Source organism: Orycteropus afer, unplaced genomic scaffold (assembly GCF_000298275.1).
Source record: "Orycteropus afer afer isolate SDZICR_OR568_19922 unplaced genomic scaffold, OryAfe1.0 scaffold00001, whole genome shotgun sequence".
In the NCBI taxonomy this organism is placed as follows: domain Eukaryota; kingdom Metazoa; phylum Chordata; class Mammalia; order Tubulidentata; family Orycteropodidae; genus Orycteropus; species Orycteropus afer.
The window spans coordinates 15544682-15566692 of record NW_006921588.1 but is presented as its reverse complement, the minus strand read 5'-3'; the positions used below and the strand labels follow the sequence as shown (position 1 = coordinate 15566692).

General features: G+C 36.6%; 1 protein-coding gene across 1 annotated transcript in view; it reads left to right on the top strand.

Moving 5' to 3' along the window:
• The first annotated feature begins 3132 nt into the window (after window positions 1–3132).
• PPP1R1C (protein phosphatase 1 regulatory inhibitor subunit 1C) overlaps window positions 3133–22011 on the top strand; it is a 187534-nt gene continuing 168655 nt past the window's right edge. Inside the window, exons 1-2 of the mRNA XM_042781042.1 lie at window positions 3133–3213; window positions 4951–5011. Coding sequence (XP_042636976.1) covers window positions 3133–3213; window positions 4951–5011 — 142 coding nt within the window. The remainder of the gene's footprint in view (window positions 3214–4950; window positions 5012–22011) is intronic.

Below are 22011 nucleotides of genomic sequence, written 5' to 3'. Positions count from 1 at the left end.
CCATAGCATGGGACATGGCAGGATGTAGATAGTAACATATATTCCAAAAAGATTTGCTACATCAATGAGTGGTGTTGGGAATTTTAAAACAGTTAAAATACAGATGGGTAATTTGATTGCTAATCAGAAGGCTGGTGGTTCAAACCTACCAGCCACTCCTCAGAAGAAAGATTGGGCAATCTACTTCCATAGAGATACAGCGTTGACAAGCCAAGGAGTGCTCCCATGAGTCTGGAACTACTCGATGGCAGTGAGTTAGTTGAGAGTTATTGCATTAAGCAGAAAGTAGGTTGGATGCTTTGAGAACACAGAAAAGGTGAGTCTGAACCCAGCACCAATAGGAGTTTGTCTATAAAAACTTCCCAGAAGCAATGATGTTCGGCTGAGTCCTGAACAATGAACAGAAGTTGGCCTGGTAAAGAACAAGAAGCTTAAAGCACTCAGACATTTCTTTTACAGTGTAATCTCTTGTCAAACTATTCAAAATAGGACAATTGCTTAATGAGAATCTTTTTATTGTTATTTATACTATAAAAAAAATACAACAAATTTCACTTTTTCAACCATTGTCCTAATTGGTTTCAAATTATTTCAAATAGGTGAGATTCTTACTAGCATAGATTAAAAATAAACATCTTCCAGCCTTTTGAAAATCTGGTTGAAAGAAAAATAGCAGCTCTCTCTTACTGACTAGTTATCATGTGCCAGCCTTGTAATGTGCGTTTTATGGCATAATTCACCTACACCTCACAAGAAGAAACTTCTATTACTGCCAGTGTTCATAAACTTAACAAGTAGCAGAGCCAGAGTTGGAACTCAAGGTTGCCAAGCCCATTCTCTTAACAACTACGTTAAGTGAAAAATTTTGGATTAACTCCTTACTAGAAAATATTTTCTCATTATCCAATTTGAGGAAAAAAATCAGAGAAGTAAACTCATTAATGATATTACTTCAGATTTTCTTTCTGGGGACTTTTATAAACTCATATATATCATGTTATAGTTTTTAAGTTTCCCTTCACCACTGTAAGGCTCAACCCTTACACTCTGAAGCTGAAATAACAAGATTTCTTGCAGGTCAGCACTGTTCTTCATGTGAAAGTGCTTTCACATTCACATTTTTGTTTGCTCCTTTGCCCCCCACCCATAGATACAGAAATCTACTTGAATAATTGACATCACTGTTTATATTCTCTCAACAGAACATCACGTACTTAAATAATTAAGATGGATTCCTGGTAAAGAATCAGAATTAAAAAAATAAAAAAAAAGTTTCACTGGTAAATACCTAGAATAGTAAAATAAAATAAACAACCAAACTCATTGCCATGAACTTGACTCTGACTCATGGCAACCCCATGTGTTGCAGAGTAGAGCTGTTCCAGAGAGTTTTCAGTGGCTGTACTCTTTGTGGGGGAGTCCCTGGGTGGCAGTGATTAAGCCTTCTACTACTAGCTGAAAGGTTGGCAGTTCAAATTCACCCACGAGGGATCCTTGGAATACAGGCCTAGAGATCAGCTTCCATAAAGTTACAGCCTTGATAACCCTATGAAGCATAGTTCGACTGCACACTTTGAGTCACTGTGTTGGAACTGATTCAAGGACAACTAATGACAACAAATCATAAGGAAGCAGATTGCTAGGCTGCTTTCTTCTGAGACCCTGCTGGATGGGTTCAAATGACCAACGTTTAGGTTAGCTGAAAACATGCCATTTGTGCCATCCAGAAATGGCCTGGAATAGTAATAACTCTCTAAATGTATTATACAAACCCAAAGACAAATATTATAATAAATAAATAAAGTATTCATCAAACTGTTCCTTTCAAATAAGAAAGTAAAGAGCTAAAGTTACTTCTTCATTAAAAGAGCTTCACTTCCAGGTTTTCTTCACAAACATAATCGAAGGCATAAGGACAATCTGGCTGTTTGACCTGCCTCCTCTTTGACATCAACAAATGTGGAGACCTGGCAGTCTCTCCTTCTTCTCTCCCCATCAGCCAGGATGCCCACACCCTCTGTTATGCTGCAGTTACCCCTTTAAGGCTTTGTTCTCAGTGCTTATGCTTGCATATGTTCCCACTGTTGACAACAAACCACAATATTGGATACCATTAGGTTTCCACTGTTTTTCTCTAGTCATTTCTTTATTCATCCAAATCAGAGGATATAGCTGGCTCCACGAGGAAATAAAATAGAGGTCATTACAGCGGCAATGACTTCTAAGCTATTTGCTAAATTTAGCTGTCTGATACTTTCACTGTAATGAACACTGAACTACAATTACACAATGTTGGAAAAGAATGGACGCTTAAAGGTCATTGAGACCAACCCCCTCATTTTTCTGATGAAGGCAGTGGGACTGGATGTGTAGCCTGTGATTTGCTTTAAGTCACAGAGCTTGTTAATGGTAGAGCTAGAACTTGAACTAAGATTCGCTGAGCCCCAAGGCAGTGCTGTGTTCACTGCATACAGATGTTCTGCCTCCTGTTCTCAGTTTTATCTACTAGACCTTGAAGCATAAATATAGCTGATATTATTGGTTGTGGCTTCCCCTCCATGGCCATTCATCTACTTGGTGGCTGAGAAAGACACACCAAAGGTGTCTGACTTATAAGTTGCTACAAAACAAACAAAATGATTTCATACCCTGACCCTGCCCCCAACTCTAGAAACTTCCCGCTTGATGTTCATCAATAATGAATGGCTCATCCTTGCAATACTCAGAGGGAGCTTACGTTGCACTTTTGAGCAGCCGGTTAGTAATGTACGGTGGATAGAGCCTTTCTTTCAATTCCCAGGGCAGTAGGTCCTTCAAGGCTAGCATTGCATTTTCAATTAGCTGCTGAGTGAATGCTTGGCATGTGTATAAGTGAAGAGGCGCACAATTAGCTTATTGTTCCTTTCTGTATTGTGCTGAGAGGATCCAAGGGATTGGTGGGGGAACAAGCCAGTTGGGCATCACTGTGGATGTGGAAGGAGTTACTGAGACCTCGGGCACCCTTCATTCACTCTGGGATTACAGCTATTTATCAGGAAGCACACTGTGGGGCCTGGTGGAGTGTGCCTGACGCAGCATCCCAGACACTATTCAGGCTTATCTTCTCGTCTCTGACTAATTCCCATCATTATCATGGAGCCCAACAGTCCCAAAAAGATACAATTTGCTGTGCCTTTATTCCAGAGTCAGATTGCACCCGAAGCAGCGGAGCAGGTAAGTGACATTGGGTGGGGACCAGTTCCCAAATATAAATTAATACAGAATACGTTCCTGTCGATGGAAAGGTTCTCTACCTCTTGAATATGCCTAATTTTGTGACTTTCAGGATACGTGAATGAGAAATAGGCTGTTTTCCCTACACACTGGTACTTGAGTTGCATTGGGAAAATTACTGACTAAAAGGCATTTCCCTTCCATTGATACTAAATTAGCACCTATTAGAGAAAAATTGTTATATTAGCAATTCAGATTTGGATCAAAAATTGTTCAGACCATTAAAATAACAGGTGTAGCATTTAGAACAACTTTTAAAATAATCTAACAAAATCAGCAACCTTTTATTTCATTATTTATAGAACAAAAAGATTGATTTAGCAGTAAATGCACTAAATGCTGGAATAATTCCAGATTATAGACTTACTTAATATTTTATTTTAATGCTTTTTTAAATTATGGATCCAAAGCACTAATAACTTTTAAGAATATATAATATGATAGATAGGGTTTAAAGGCATATTTTAAATTAAAAAACATTTTATTCAAAGATTATAAATATTATTTTGACATTTCCTGGATTCTTTTTCCATGTCTAATATATCTATATATCTGTACCTCTTTCAGTTGCTCTCTCTCTTGCCATCTAATAGAATATCTTGCCATCTATCTAATAGTAGAAAGAATGTGTGACATTGGTTTACACCTGCATCACCTTTTGTATTCAGATTTACTTAGACTCTTGATGCAATGGTACCACTTAAAAGACCATTTGTGGTATGACTACAATTGTGGGAAGGCAAATGCAAAGAAACTTACAGAGTCACCAACCTAATTCATTGATTTCTTAAAACTCAAATTACCTCTGATTCTTTTTCAAAATATTTAGTACAAGGACTTAAAAAATAATTATTAAATCTAAGACTCATAACTTTTGGGAATATATTGATAATTTGAAGTACATTCACTCAGACTCAGGTCAGATAAATAATATCTTGACTATGTCTCTATGCTGAATGAAGCATAGATTCTATTCTGGTCAAATGTCTTTGGTAAAATTTTATCCTTTATTCTATTGACCTGTATTTTTGAATTTTACCTGTGAACAAACATATTCATGGAATCAGGGATACATGAAGGAGTCTAATCATAATATTCTCCTATAATTCTCACAGTGCGAAAACCCACACATATATAACAAACCTCTTAGTTTTAAGAAATCAGATATTCTCAAAAGATACATATCCATTCTTCGTTGATTTGTTTAAATATTATACTAGAAAATTTAAAAAGCTAATACAAATTAAAATAAAAAATTTATTCTATTAACTTTAGTAATGGTAATTGCTAAATATCTGAATTTTCTAATCTTCTCTTACCATGTTTACAAATAAGGGTAATGGATCTTGAAAGCATGTCCAAAATTATGGGGCTCCCAGAGAGGCACTAAAATGAGCAAGTCATTCCCATGCCTTCAGCTGCATTCTACAGCTATTTCTTTTCGGTGGAGATTACAGCAGTATAGTCAAAGAAAGGGGATACTAATACATGACAGTTCTATTGTCAGTCTTTCTATTATTTTAAAATAGAATTCATGATCACCAACTGTGTGTCCTTCAGATGTCTGCTTTTACATGTTGAGAAAAAATTTGGATAGGGCCATTTTGCAATCTGTAGAGTAACCTGGGGGCAGTGTCTGATTCTCACTGATATTAGCTGGGCCTTTGTTGTTCACAGATCAGGAAAAGAAGACCCACACCAGCATCACTTGTGATTCTCAATGAACATAACACCCCAGGTAAAGAAGCATGATGTCATGACATTTATGGAACAGAATAGAATTGTTTTAAGAACATCAAAGAGCATGCCTGCCAAGAGGTTTCAACTCAGGATTTTAGTTAGCAATAATCTGACAAGCTTAACTACAAAACAGGTTGTAAACAAAACCAAAGAGAAATATTGTAGGAACTATCTCAGCGCCAAGTCTGCTTTTCCTCTAGAATGACACAGGGATGAAGTGCTATGAAATGTTTTGTTAGCATTGCTGTCATGTATTCAGGTGTTTGTATGGAATATGGTTCAGTGCTTATTAATGAGGCTGGTGGAAAGTTGTTTAATTAGGTTTCAAAGTTCAAATTACAGCCCTAGAGATGCTTATATCTTTACAGAGTATGTTTTTTATTTATGAAAGGTTGTCATGGGGTGGGCAAGGAGCCAGCCTTGGCTATAGCTTCTGTGCTGATGTCATCTCTGAATAATGCAATTGAGAAGTAACCAGATCGATTTTCACATTACCCTTTGAGAGCCATTCCAAAAGCTTGCATCCATTTGTTGAGGTTTTATTTTCCATTTCCTGTAAAAAGTAAGGCTGCATTATTATTCTTGATAAAGGACTATGATCTCTAATACACAAACATTATTTACTTATCGAGTGGAGTGAATATCATCTCACATTTAAGTGCTGCTTCTAGAAATCTGAGTAGGACAGTAAAGGTCATGGCATTAACCTGGAACTGCAGAACTTGGTGTTGGATTTTTTTTTTTTTTTTGCAAGTACAAACAATAATGGTGCACAAAAAGAGTCTGAATAATGGAAATACTAAAAACCTAATTATAGGCTCTAGTGAATTTTCAGTTTTAAGAATTCCAGGGCAAAGTAGTGCTTGACTTTTTTAGTTACCATTAACCTAAAGGTAACTTAGCTTAACGAAGTGCACATATGGGAAGAAAGCAAAATCTTAACAGAATATTCATCATTTTGCTTAAACACAGGACAACAATCAGGTGATGAGAAACATGTAAGCTAATTCATTCCTGTTGAAAACAAAGAATTATAACTTGACTCTACATTTTTAAAGGAGCTCTGGTAGCATAGTGGCTAAGACACTTGCCTGCTAACCAGACGGCTGGCGGTTCAAATACACCAGCCACTCCTCGGAAGGAAGGTTGGGCAATCCTACTTCCGTAGTGATACTGCGTCGGAAACCCAAGGAGGGGTCACTATGAGTCGGGGCCGACTCTACGGCAAACAACACCACACACACATTGCATTTTAAAATCATTTTCAAAGATATTACTTCTCTAAATAAATGTTAAGTTACATATGTCGAGTTTATAAGAGGTGCAAATGGATGTCCTTATAGTTTACAAATAAATAGAACTAAAAATTCATAATGACTACAAATTTTCTCAGCTTTGAGGTAATTTTATAGTAATTTTCCGTCAGTGCTTGCTCACAGCGGTAGACTTTTCCACAATGTCCTATAACTTATCTCCCAAGTTTGAAGCCTATCGCTAGGCTTGATTCCCAGGTGTCCCAGACGATGGCTTTCTTCTACCAAAGAACAGCTTTCAGAGCTCTGAGGGCATCGTTACTGTCTGAACATAATGAAGTCATGGAAGTGATCTCTGTGGCTCTCGTTTGAACTAAAGAAATAGTAACTTCTGTTTCTTGAATGTCAAATATGTGCATCTTACAGTTAAGGTAAGTATTAGAGAGCTGAAGTGATCTTTATGAACGTTTTCTCCTAGAAGTAAAAGATCGCAGTGTAATTCTGATTCCAAAGCACGTGCATTTTCTAGAGCATGAAGTGAACCTGAAAGTTTGGCTTTGCATTACCTAGGGAGGACTCTGCAAATGTGACCTCCAAGGCCCTGCAGACAAGCAAATTCAAACTTTAAATAGACCCTTAGTCTGAACCACATAGCTTGGTAGATTACCAATTATATTTAATTATATTTAAATACCCATGGGAATGAAGGCTTCTTCTTAACAGGCTTCCCAATCACAAGATGGCATTGTCCTGTTCCCCAAATTGACACCATTCTTCTATTTATAAGCACTGTTGGACAGAACTTAGATGCAAATAGCATCTCACAGAAAACTACACCATTTTAGTAATCCATCTCCTTGCAATTTTCATCCTTCTTTGTGGAAACTAGAAAAGTTTAGAAGGAACAATCAGCCTTTAGCTGTGTATTGAGGTGTATGGCAGAGATTTTGCACTAGTTATATGTTCTCATGGCAAAAAATCAAAGGCTTACAGCTTTCCCTGTAAAAATGATCTCTCACCAAAACCAAACTCACTGCCATCGAATCAATTCTGACTCCTAGCGACCCCCATTGAGTTTCCAAGATGGAAACTCAAGATGGCAGTTTTCAGACTGCTTTATCTTTCTTACAAGGAGCAGCTGGTGGGTTCGAACCACTGACCTTTTGGTTAGCAGCCAAATGCCTTAAGCACTACACCACCAGAGCTCCTGTAAAAATAATCTAGTACTGTGATTACTAGGGAAAGAACTCTAAAAATATAAAGAAACAACAAGCAATAACAAGAAAACAACAAACCAAAGCAAACCTGATCTTTATTAGCCATGGTCTTGGCTAAGTAACTTCATATCTAAACTTTATTTTCTTATCTATAAAATGTCCCTCTTTTCTACCTAATGGTCATAATGATAAGAGTTAAGGTGAACAAACCTTAAGATTGCAGTATGCAACATAAATGTTAGATGTTATTAAAGGCTGTATTTTGGAATACAACATTTGCACATGATATTTAAGAGTTAAGTAATAAGGTGAACAGAACTTCATAATCTCACCTTTACTAAATAGTTTTGCCTTATCAATAATTTTGTTTGCTCTAAATGCTATTTGAACATCTCCTTTCAAACTAAAACATAATGATAACAATAAAATCATGTACATGTTAAATGACCTTTTTTAAACAATTATTTCTTGTAGCCCTCAAAACCATTGGGCTCTTTAACAAACAAAAATTATGTGCAGTTTTAAATAATGATGAAACGAAATGAATCTTTTCAATTCACCGATATTGCCTAGCAGACAAATTGAGTGTTCTAGGAATCACCTGTCTTTAATGCTGTTTAAAATTCAAATCCCTGCAAATCTTTCTTATTGTTGGTTAATGAAGCAGAGGAAATTAAATTTTCCATTATAGAGACATAAGTAACAAAGCCTTCCAATTCCTATGATAAGAAGAGTGTGTTGCAATCATTGTTAAATGAATTAGACACAGTTCCTTTTTCCCCTTTTTCAGAAGTTTGTAGAAATAGTCAATTGTAAAGAGTATCTGAATGAATGAATGAACTGTAGATTTAGAAGAATGTATGAATTCTGTTTATATTTGGTGCAGGGGAATAGAAAGATATTTCAATATATAAATTCAGATTTTTCTTGTTTGCTAATTCATCTGTTTGATCTAAATATATAAATGAGTTAGGCAGCTTTAGGTAGATTTCTACAGGCAATAAGATGTTCCATCATTCTAGCAAATGACCAAGAATTTCCAGCAGTAGAAGCACTACAGAAATAGATAAGTAATCTGTTAAGGATATGTCATCTTCTGACATGGGTTAGTTAATCAGTTTCACTTTGAAAGAATGGGTAACAGAATTAACATTTTTTGAATTGAAGGTGTCAGACCTGGGAAAGTTCAATGGCTGTGCTGGTTAAGTTTGTATGTCAACTTGGCTGGGCCTGGTTGAGTGGCTGGGGAGCTGGATGTAGTATTCCCCATGACGAGACTGGTAATCAGCTCCATGGTGGAATCTACTGTGAGCAGCTGAGTAGCTGCTTTAGGGATGTGGTCTGCTTCATGTGTATAAGGAGAAGCCTTGGGGAATGGTCTCTAGCTTATGGCACACTTGGACCCTGCATGTAGCTGAGTCCTTGTTCAGCAGTCTGCCAAGCTTTGCTGACCTTGGGATTTTCAATGGACTTGAAGTAATGGTCTGCTGTGTGGTTTGGTGACATCAGGACTGTGCCTTTTTACTTGTCAACCTTGGGCTTGCCAGTCTCAGCATCCAGCACCTGAGTGAAGAAAAACCTCTAGCTCCAGTGGGCTGGGAGCAGGAGGCAGAGCTAAAGCCCAAGGTTCAGGGGCTTTCACCCAGCCCTGAGAGCCTGGCACTTTGAACTCAGACTTAAAGCCTCCAAAATGTAAGAGAATAAACTGTTTGTTAAAGCCATCCCATTTGTGGTATTCTTGTCAGAGTGGCACTAGGTAACCAAAACAATAGCAGAGGGTGTGACTTTATGTTAGAGAGAGGAAAACTCACGTGCTTGCTTTTGGGATTGACTCCAAACAACCAGGCAGCAGTAAAAAAAGATACTGGATGTCTGGGATATGGGTGTAGAGAGGCATCTAAGACAAATTTCATCTTTTTTTCAAATGTTGTTGGAGGCTGCCAATATGAGTGACCTGGTAGCAAACTGCTTATCTTTCTGTATTTTCAGTTCCTGTTCTGATTATGGGTCTATTTATGATGAAGCTAGGCAGTATAATATCATTGTATTTTGCTCTTGTGTAATCTGTAGTTAACTGGTTTGGTTCCATATTTTTATTTAGAAGGTTGCTTATACATAAAATCTTTATGTAGAAACAAATGATAATGTCACTCTCCACAATTTATTCCATCACATTTAGAGATTTAAACATGACTTGTCTCAAGGTGGAATATGTTAAGACTGCATATTTGGCTACCAGTATTAGAAACCTAGAATTGGAAAAATATTTCAAAAAACACCTAGCCCATCGACACATTTTCATGAAAGAAGTACCTAAACCAACCCATGCCCCTGAGGCTTGCTCTGTTTTTGTATCTCAGAGAAGAATCCATAATTATACCTATTTTCAATCGCAGGTCTAATAATTCTAGATATTAGAAAATATAGTTCTTTACACCAAACTTGAGGTATTGTCCACTTTATTCTAAAATAACTCTTCATGTACTCTCTCCAATAAAGGTTTATGTATTTACCTTTTAAATACATAAAAGCATTGTCAAAAAAATAAATACATAAACGCATTGTTTATTTTCTTTTCTGGATTGAATATTCTCAGTCCCCCAGAAGGGCCTTAATGAACTCTATCTAAATTCTCCTATCTTTAATCTTTGGAGCCTGGAATTGGGTACAATCTTCCAGTAAAAAGCCGGTTTAGACCAGGCATTCTAAATATTAAAGCTTGTGGCGTCCATTCTTCTCCACTTACTGTAAATTAAAAAAAAAAAAAAGGAAAGCAGAGGCAATATGGTTACAATTAAATTTAATGGACCTGATGCCTATTAAGCATGAGTGAGCTGTAAGAGTCTTGGAGCAAAATGAAGATGTGGGTAAGTACCCAGGAGTTTTGGCATCATTTAGAAGCTTGTCGTACATCTAAAAAGTGGGACCACAAACATAATATAAGATGATTTTCTGAGGATAGTGTTTGAACTTTCTGTCATAGGTGAATTTAGAAGAGATTGACTTTCTCTTTGACTCCTTTAACTTCAAATATACCTAGAAATTGGTTATTTAAAAAAACCATTTTTTTGTACATGCCTCAGAATCCTAAAAATTAGTTAATATCAGATGTTATGGATATGAATTAAATTTTACACTATTTCCTTTCAATCTCGATACTAAATCTCATCACTAAAAGAACTGAGATTACTATTTAATTGGGCCATTCAGCTCCACACACTGAAAAAAGAAGCCATAGTCAATTCTGCATGTAGTGTATGACTTTGTAAATGAGTCATGCACTTCAGGACTTTGGAACTAAGTTAACCAGTGGAATTTTGAAGGCCCTGGGTTATAATTCTGAGGCATTGGATATTAGCTAGAGCATAATACTAGAAGTAGACCGAATTATTCAAAACATAGAGGGATCCAGTGATTTCTGATGATGTTTTCCTGCTTCTAAGATAATGTGAGGTTTTGCAGGGTCGGCAACATTATTTCCAGTGCTATGACATACGTGTGCAAAACTCTCTTCATTCTACTTTACAAAATAACAACTGGGGGGTCAAAAGGCAGATGGGCACCTGTACTGGGGGTTATAGGGGTCACATTAAGGATTTTCCTGGGTCTTTTAAGGATGAGTAAGCTATAGTCAGGCCCTGACTCTGTACCTGTAGCATCTCAAAACAAACAAACACTCACTGCCATGGAGTCAATTCTGACGCATAGCAGCCCTCATTGGGTTTATAAGGCTATAAACCTTTACAGAAGCAGACTGACTTATCTTTCTTCTGTGGAGCAGCTGGTAGATTTGACCCACTGACCTTTTGGTTAGCAGCCAAATACCTTAACCATTACACCACCAGAATTCCTTGCTTGTAACCTCTGTTGTTGTTGTTATGTGCTGTCAAGTCGGACCTGACTCATAGCGACCTCTCCTTGGGTTTCCAAGGCAGTATCACTACGGAAGTAGATTGCCCCATCTTCCTTCCGAGGAGTGGCTGGTGGGTTTGAACCTTCAGCCTTTTGGTTAGCAGTCAAGTGCCTTAGGCACGACGCTACCAGAGCTCACCTTGTAACCTCTAGTTACCTTTAATCAAATGTGTTCAACTAAAATCTGTACTGCACCATGCAGTTGTTTCATTCTAAGTCATCTTTGGGATTGTGGTTGTAATCCATTCTGATCGATAATCCTTGGTAATTGCTTAGCTTTTATTTTGCCCAATCAGTATTAGTGACAGTACAAAACCAAACCAAAAAGGTCCAATGTTTGAAGATAATTCAAGAGTTAACTGGTATCAATTTCAAAGAATTGTCAGAAAAGCCCATTTTTTCTCCTCAGCATTTATTTCTGTGAGTTATTGAGTGCTATACCATATTGAATGATTTAAAGACAGTGATGTATATGGCATTCAGAGACTTATATACTGTACAATTGATTTATTTCCCCATAACTCTTCAGTATGTACAGTCCAATAGCCCAATCACTTGGTATAATTGTGGGCCAAACAAGAGATTCCTATTCTTATTTATGCCAAAATTGGCTCTACTGTTCAAGGATTCAAAGGAACTAGTGTAATCTTCAAATTAGATAACAGGAAAAAGAAAGGGCAAATCACATAACTGAAATATGAAATATCTATTTCAGCAAGATGGCTACTTTTTCATTTTGAGTAATAGTGTATACTGAATATGCTATTTACCTGTTTATGTTCATTTGAAAAATTAGAAATACTTTAACTGATATATGACAGAATTCTGGTAGTGTCAAATCTCTTCATCTTTCTTGGCTTCTGTTTCCCTACTTGTGGGGAACAGTAGATGAAAATACCTCTAAAATACGTTTGAATGATGTAGAGAGACAGTGTTTGTAGGAGGCAAATCATTGGCTTTGGCGTAAGACCTGGGCTTGAATTCCAACTTTGCCAGTTACTATGGTGAGAGATTGGATGTGTATGTAACTTCTCTGGGCTCAGTTTCTTTCTTTCTTAAATAGGATATTGAGGTGGATGACAATGACTAGCACAAATAGATATCGAAGACATGGCTTCCTTGCATCTTTTACCCATGTGGAGAAAAGCTTGAATTCTTTTAAAGTTCATATTTCTTGTCAAGATTGTCTGGCTCTTTTCCAATTCTAACTGCATTTAAAACAAACAAACAAACAAACAAAAAACAAAAACAGCCAAACCCATTGCCGTCCAGTGGATTCAGACTCATAGCAACCCCTCCTTGGGTTTCTGAGGTGGTATCACTGCAGAAGTAGATTGCCCAAGCTTCTCTCCAAGGAGTGGCTGGTGGGTTTGAATCACCAGCCTTCTGCTTAGCAGTCCAATGCCTTAGGCACTACGCCAATACTGTCCCCAAGAGAAAGAGGAATTTGATAAGAAAAAAAGGTGAATGGTACTTATTATCAGGATAAAAATGTGCATTGATTGCCCATGAGCTGTTTTCAATTGTTATTTGTCCCAGATTAGTTCAACTGAGTATGTCTTTTCTACAAATAAAGTTTTCATAAAATAAGAGTCTTTCTGAATTATCTTTAAAATAAACATACTACTGATGTACATAATGTTATTAAAAAATTATTGCAGTTGATAAAGATATTTTGGGCAGCTTTTTAATTTACTGAAAATAAAGTTCATATTCTAATTGTATGTGGAAAGAAAGAGGGTTGAATATTAAGTATAAAAATTCTTTAGAAATATTTATTCAGCAAACACTCATCTGATCACCTTTGTTTCTCATTTCTTTCCATGTGACTGTTCCTAAATTCTATTCTGGCTAACCTTTCTTTCTTTGGTTCATTGAAGATATTATTCTTTGCTATCTCTTAAGACTTAGTCTAGACTAATTCATTTGAATATATTAATCTTCATCTTTTTCATCAATTTCTCTTGTTTAAATTGTAGCATTGATATCAGTTAAGTCTCAAAAGCTTTCTTTGGCTAATACAACCCATTGTCTGGCTATATTATTCCAGTATTCTCCTCCAAATCCCAACTCTTAAAGCTATTTATTGATTTATAAATTCATTCAAGTCAGTGCATTTATTGAATCCTTGTTCTAAATCCCCTAGAAACATATGGTCTAGGTAATGAAGGGTAATATGTCATTGTTCTTCGGGATACACAAAATTACACTAATAACAACAAAGCACTGGGGTAAGATTTTAGAGATGCTGGTAATTATCTCCCCAACTCAGTTTCTATAGCATCTGAAATTCTACCACTTGAAGATGTTGCTACTGCTCTCATTATACACTATCTTCTATCCTTGATCCAGTTGCTGTTGAACTGATTCTGTCTCATGGCAGCCCCGTGTTTGTCACAGTAGAACAGTGCTTCTTAGAGTTTTCAGTTTCTGATTTGTTAGGAAGAAGATGGCCATGTCTTTCTTCTCAGAGACCTCTGGGTGGAATTGAACTCCCATACTTTCAAGTATGTTAACCATTTCCACCACCCAGGGATTCTCATCTTCTGTCTTTAATACTCTTCTAAAATCCAGGTCCTCTGGTGATAAGTAACACAGATCTCTGACACTTTGGAAAAGTAGCCTATCTGTGGCTCAACAGGGACCTGCGCAAGCCCACAGTGAGGGAGAGGTGTGTCCTGGAATTGCAAAGATTAGTGCCTTCTCCACACAGTGCACCGTATTCTCTCCATGCTCTCTGGATCTTTCCCAGTATTTCAAGAGTCACCAACCCATCGTTAGAAACACGTCCCTGTGTGTGGATCTTCTTTGTGCTGTAAGTTGAGTATTATCTTTGAATGTAACTCAATGCCTTCATTTAGGGAAATTTGACATAGTGACAATTATAGTGCATAACAAAGCTATTTGTGAAAAAAGTTGCCAATATCTACATCATCAAAGGAACATATATTGACAGTCTGATTAGAATACAATTGCAGTTCAACCTTGGCAGTGAAGCTGAAGAAAAAATACTTTGTGAACTAAAAATGCTAAGGAGTTTATAATGCTTTTGTAAAAAAAAAAAATTCTCCAGGAATGATTTCCTATGATTACGGAAACAATTTTCAAAATCATAGTCTTTACATTCAAATACATATTGACTTGCTTTTAAAAATAAAACTGAATGCATAACCAGTGGATAAAAAATAACATTATTTGAAAAACTGCAAATTAAAAAAAAAACAAAACAAAACACCAAATTTTACTGGCATGAACTCAAATGGTAATATTTTTCCCATTTCTTAACAAACAAACAAACAAACAAAAAACCCCAAATTCACTGCCGTTGAATCAGATTCGACTCATAGTGACCCTTCCTTGGGTTTGCAAGGTGGTATCTGTATGGAAGTAGATTGCCCAACCTTCTTTCCCAGGAGTGGTTGGTGGTTTGAAACAAAAAGTCAGAAAAGTATTTTTTAAAAGTAAATTATGTTTGCTGAATATTAGCTGCTTTAGGATTATCTTCTCATATTTGTAGGTGTATATGGCTATTTTTCATGGTTCATAGACACAATGAGAAGCATTATAATTAGATATAGGAAGTGAGCTCCTCCTGCTAGAACCCAAAAGTCAAGTTCTAGAGAAATGAATTGTCGATCTTTGATATCACCTTTACCTCTTGACCTCAAGATTTCTGTTAATACCATACTCATATTTCTAATTACTGAACCACATAATTTTAGAATCATCTCTGACTTTTATCTCTCCTTTGCCTCTAAATCTTCTGACTATACTCTATGGGTTGAATCTGTCCTTGTATATTTTCATTGCCTCTGCTCAGCATAAGGCACTTAATACATTTTCTTAACATCATACAATAACTTCTTACCTGGTTTTCTGTGCCTTTAACATAGGTTTTGTATAGTGCTAAGAGGCCTAACCTTAGAATCAGTGAACCTGAATTCAAATCATGGCATAACTGCGAATCACTGAGTCTTAATTTCTTTCTCTATGACACACAGGTCATAATAACCCCAATAGTGCTTGTGTTGCTAGAATCAAGTGAGATGTTGTACTATAGTAGCTCTGTTCATTCTAGTTTTGTTCTTTTTCCACTCTGGTTTGCGTGATAGACTTTAGGCATACATAATTATATGACGAATTATTGACCATGGTAGTTTCACTTTTCATAATTGACTTGTCATGAGCACTAATCTGTATCCTATAATTTACTTGCCTGAGTTTTTAATTAACTATGATAAGGCACATGAGGTCTTCTCCCAAAGAGCTTGTATGTTTCATCACACTCTCCACACCATTCCCATTTTTTCCTTTAAATAAGACAGTCAGGTCCTCCATATTTTATGAAATCTTTATAACTCAAACTGTAGATGATTGCACTACAGTTGAGATTTGATTCAAAGAAAGGAACAGATGAAAGAAATATGATGATGGTAGGTTATGTTTAACATTACCACTTTATATATATATATATATATATTTTTTTTTTTTTTTTTCAATTTCCTAACAGCTCACAGGGCAGAACTCAGGAAACTTCCTATTGAAAATAATTTTTTAAAAAATGTGTAGGGATTTCAGATCAAACAGCAGGTCCAGGTTATACTTGCCTTTCCAAGAATTCTAAGGATTCTGTTCTCTCTTTTCATGGATCCCAATGCCCACTTGTCCCAATGATTAAGGTTTAGAGAAATTATGCCAGAGACTTGCTCACCATCACCTTGTAGTGAAATGAAAAACCAAGAAGGACTGAGCTAAAAGAGTCCATCTCAAATTCTACCACAGGTAATTTCACTTGGTGAATAGCCCAGAATTTCTTCTTCTTACTCAGTCAGTAAAGGGAACCCTTTTACTTATAGGCCTGGAGATGGTAGCAGAAGATATTCTTACACCCTAACCCTACAGTACACAGCCATTGGTGGAGTCCAAGGCAAACACCAGCTGTACTGTTTATATAAACTGTTATATTTTAAGGAGCATTTTCAAAATATATTTTGAAGCAAATATAGAACACAAAACAAAATAACCCTCTAAGCTGCAAATGAAATAAAATAATTTTAAAAGAAAAAGACATCTAAAGTCAAAGGCAAATTTAAAGGGACAGTAGTGACATAGCCATGGTATTTTCAATCGCCTCATAGCATGTGAGAGCTGTACAATGAATAAGGAAGACGGAAGAAGAGTTGATTCTTTTGAGTTGTGGTGTTGGCGAAGAATGCTGAAAGTACCATGGACTGCTAAAAGAACTAACAAATCTGTTCCTGGAGGAAGTGCAGCAGGAATGCTCCTTGGAAGCGAGAATGGCCAGCCTTCATCTCCCCTACTTTGGTCATGTTGTCAGAAGGGACCATTTCCTGGAGAAGGATGTCATGCTTGGTAGGGTGGAGGGTCAACGAAGGAGGGGAAGGCCCTCAACGAGAAGGACTGACACAGTGGCTGCAGCGATGGGGTCAGGTATACAGGGATCATGGAGGTGGCAAGGGACAAGGCGGTGTTCTGTTATGCTGTACATAGGGTCGCTATGAGTCAGAGACTACTCGATGGCACCTAACAACAACAACAACAGTGATATAGCTTATTTTTAGTGGTTTTATTGTTTGAAAATCTATCTCACCTATAATATATCTCCTCAACAAGTCTGAATGATCAATATTATAACCTTCATTTTATAAAGGGGTGGTGAAAGATGAGCTGCTTAAAATAAAGCTAGTAAGTTAATAGGTCTGAAATTCAAATAGGTTCTTTTGTGTCCGATTCAATGCACTTCCTACTACAATAAGAACATTCTTTTATTATTAATAATAATAGCAATGATAATAATAAAACCAGCCTCATACTCTTGGTCATTTCATTCTGTCTTCCTCATGGAAGTAAATGAAACCATATTCTGCATTGTAATTTGCTCAGGTAAGGATCTATTTCATGTGCTATCTGAGGGTGTGCTTCTCTCTCTATTACAATTTGAGTTTATTTTGGTGTAGTAATTCTACACCTTTTTATTTTCTTTGATATTAATGAAGAGGACTTCATTAGAGTTGTTAATAAGTAATGGATTTTTTAAAAATTACATAAGCAATGTAAGCTTATTATTAAATAACAGAAAAGCCAATAACAAAATAGAAAAAACATGTATCACCCATCATTCCATTGTTATAGTATGACATGGTTATTTATTCATCTGTTTGCCTACTCATACATCCACATTTATTAAGAAATTCATTGTCCTGAGTTAAAATATCATAAGCTGGAAGGCTAACAATTTACATTTGAACTTTAGTTGACCCAACACATAACCAATCTGTGCACATCTTCCCTTCCATCTCCTGATGTTCTTACCCTCCCAAACTCAGATCAAATCCTCCTTCCTCCACGTAATGTTCCCAAACCACTCTAGCTGTAAGGCTTTGCTCCAGAAGAAGGAATAAGTTACTGAAATTCAATAACATAGGTGCTCCAACTGATTCATCAGATTACTTTCTGTCACCAAGTAACACCCAGAATTGGTAAATTCTGATGTGGGTCAGAAGAAAGATTTCAGTCAAGAAGCCCTTCCATGTATATGGAAGGCCCTTTTCTGAATATAACTTTAGTTAAGCCCTCAGAAGGAAGATGGGGCAATCTACTTCTGTAGTGATACTGCCTCGGAAACCCAAGGAGGGGTCACTATGAGTCGGGTCTGACTTGACGGCACATAACAACAACAACAACAACAACAAGCCCTCTTTGAGTAGCAGAGCTACAGAACATGGCTCTGCAGAACTCTGAAGAAGTAACTAGGAGGATCTCTTACTATGGAAGGAAAACAGAAATAGAAAATATCAACCTAATTATTCCACAAGTTTTATCCTTGTTTTCATATTTCACAACTACTGTTTTGGTTCTCTAGTGCTGCGATTACAGACATACCACAAATGTAAAGCATTAACAAGCAGGGATTTATTCTCTTATAGTTTAGGAGGCTAGAAGTCCCAGTTCAAAGTGCCAGCTCTAGGGAGTGGGGGAAGGCCCCTCAACCTTGGGTTTCAACTCTGCCTCTTGCTCCCAGCCCAATAAAACTGCAGACATTTCTTAACTTAGACAGCTGCTGGCTGCTGAGGCTGACAAACCCTAGGTCAACAAGTAGAATGGCACAGTCCCAAAATTATCAAACAACATAGCAGGCCACTAGTTAAAGTCTAGAAACAGTTTCAAGATTGGCAGACCACTCACTGATGATTCAGCCAAATGGAGGATCCAAATGTGCCAAGTAGCTCAGAGACTTTGCTCAAAGCTGCTTTTTATAGACTGGAAGCAGATCACATCCCTAAAGCAGCTACTCAGCTGCTCACAGTAGATTCCACCATGGAGCTGATAACTGGTCTCATCATGGGGAGGAACTATATCCAGCTGCCCAGCTACTCAAAATCAGGGCCAGTCAAATTGATACATAACTTTAACTATCACACAGCTACCTACAAATGCTGGTGAATAATCAATCATCATGAACTCCTATATTAAATATGAATGGACATAATTTAAAGTGGCCTTTGTAACACAGTAGACGGGATGAAAAAAATTTGGAATTATCTCAGAAAGGAAAAGTCTTAGTACTAGTGGACTTGATGTGATTGTTTCATTGTTTTACTATATGCATGCTCTGATTAAGTATCACAGGCAATTAATGACTGCAGATGCATAGAAAAGTGTGCATGAAGATGACCTGAGAACTTCCTGTGTTTTAGAGTATACTACAGAGCCTGAAAGGAGCCCTAGTGGCACAGTGGTTAAAGTTCTCAAATGCTAACTGAAAGATTAGCAGTTCAAACACATCAGCTGCTCTGTGGGAGAAAGGTGCTGCAGTCTGTTTCTATAAAGATTATAGCCTTGGAAATCCTATGGGGCTGTTCTATTCTAGTGTTACTGTGAGTCAAAATTGTCTTAATGGCAATGGGTGTAGGGCCTGTACAGATTTTGTCTAATGACCAATTTTATTTTTTTGCTGTTTCAGATTATTTTAATCTGATTTTACAATGTGAGAAAAATGGTGATGCTAGAAAGTTGAATAGCTAATCAACTTTGTTCCTTTCTTACTAAACTATAGATGTTCAAGGGTTCAATTCAATATTGTGAAATCATTGCAGTCTGTATCTCACTGAATGGATACACACTTTCCTTCTACGTTTAATAGTGTTTAAATAGAGACTAGATTTTCTTTTAATTTCCTTTGCATTGTAAAATAAATATTTTGTCCAGTAATTCTCCTTAAACTATTTCCTTTTGTAAGCAATAAGCTATCAGGGAATAGTTAGTAACCTTCTGGTCAATATTGAAAATCAAACAGTTCATCATACGTCAAAAGCATTTAAAATTACACAACTTAACCCCAAAATACATTTGATTGATTGTGCACGTAAAATGTCTATGCAAACAGAACTTAATGACTGCAAGAGAAATAATTTTAGAGTGGACCTTGTACCTTCTCCCTCCTTTCCCTTATTTTTTATACAAGGAAACCATAGAAACAACTCACTCTGGCCCCATTGAATTATTTGTAAGTGTATATATATGGCGTCACATTACAACATTCCAGCTGCTTTATTATTTTCTGACTGAGTCAGATAAGATTGTGTTTTATGTATTTCTGTTATCTGGGTACTTATTAACATGTATCATTGTGGGCATACTGCTGTTATATAATGTAACAATGAGCTCATTTCAGTTACCAGCTCCATTTCCTCGTGTCTAACTTAGTTTGACATTCTTCTTGGCAGTTTCTGCAGACATATCACAGCCCATTTTCTATCAAGAGTTTTTTCCTTTTAATATGCAATATTTCTGTGTAGCAGTGAAAGTTTGGAATTGACCTCATTGTTCTTGGGCCTAGAAACATTTTACTTCAGTGAAAAATCCAAATGGTTTTAGCATCAAACTCCTTAGGAGAAAATAAGATATGAAATAAAATTGAAACTTTTTGACATAAAATAAGTTAAAGATAAATGGAATATGACTTCCTATTCTAAATCTTATATTCTAAGAAATAAACGAAAACTGAACCTGAAACAAAATAAAACAAAAAATTAAAACAACATAAAACATCATTCGTATATAACCACCAGAGTAACATTTAATTAATAATGCCACTATTATGTCATAGGGAGCTCTGGTAGCATAGTGGCTAAGACACTTGCCTGCTAACCAGACGGCTGGCAGTTCAAACCCACCAGCCACTCCTCGAAAGGAAGGTTGGTCAATCCTACTTCCGTAGTGATACTGCCTCGGAAACCTAAGGAGGGGTCGCTATGAGTCGGGTTTGACTCGACGGCACATGACAACAACAACAACATTATGTAATAATGAGGAAGATACCTTTGGAATTTTGGCTTTTTGTTAATATAGTTTGTTCAATGTTTTGATGAAGGTGAAAAAGAAAATGCCCAAGATAGAAAGCGACAATAGGATATTTAAAAGAAAAGAAAGATAAAAATTGCAATTAAAAGCATTGTTTACTAATGCGCTTATCATCTGCAGAGATTTACATGCTTTAAAAACTCCACATCCAAATTGCAAGTACAGTAATATCCTCATTAGATTGCTACCAACCATTTGGCAGCAGGAAGCTAACATGATAAAGCAATGTATTTGTAAGACAACACCAAGTATTTGTCCATTGTAATTCTCACCTTCATCTTTCATAACTTGTAGAACTATAGGACCCAGAAAACCCACTGCCATCAAACTTATTCCAACTCATAGCGACCCACAATGGGTTTCCAAAGCTGTAAATCATTACAGAAGTAGATTGTTTCATCTTCCTCCCATGGAACTGTTGGTGGGTTTGAACTGCCAACCTTCTGGTTAGCAGCCAAATGGCTTACCCACTACGCTACCAGAGCTCCTTCTATTACCCAGAGTCATTGCAAAACAACAACAAAAATGTTAGTGTAAAACAACAACAACAAAAATGAAACAACAGCAAAAAAAATCCAAAGAATGTTTATCAATCATTTCATTGTGGTTGGGAAGAAAGACTTATATTCTATCCTATAGGCAAGCAAACAGGGAGTTTTTTGGGGTGAGGGGGAAGAAACTATCAACAAGTCTGGGAATTGGGCTCATTGAATTATAAAGAAGCCACATAAATTGCCGTTGTTTTAAACTATTAGGATAAACCAATTAGTTGCTATCAAGTAGTATAATTTGTGTTTGCATTTGAGATCTACAGGTCCTTGCCTCATCTTTTTTAAAGTAGGACTTTAAAGTAGGACCTTTGTTCACTTTCTGCTCCTTATAAAATAATTCTTAGACTCCTAAGCTTAATAGTCAAGATCCTTGATAGTCTAAGTCAAACCAAATTCTTTGACTTGACTTTACATATTTCCAGGCCTAGATTGGGCAATCTAAATCTACTTCCCTAGCGATTCCTCCTCGGAAACCCAAGGAGTCGTCGCTATGAGTTGGATCCGACTTGACAGCAGTGTTTTTTTTTTTTTTTTTCTTTTTTTTTTGAGACCTGCATCACTGGCCAGACTGGCTATCTGTCCTATAAAAGTTTTGACCTTGAATTTTTTTTTTTTTTATTGTGATTTGGGTGAAAATTTACAGAGCAAATTCACTTTCCATACAGCAGTTCACATACACTT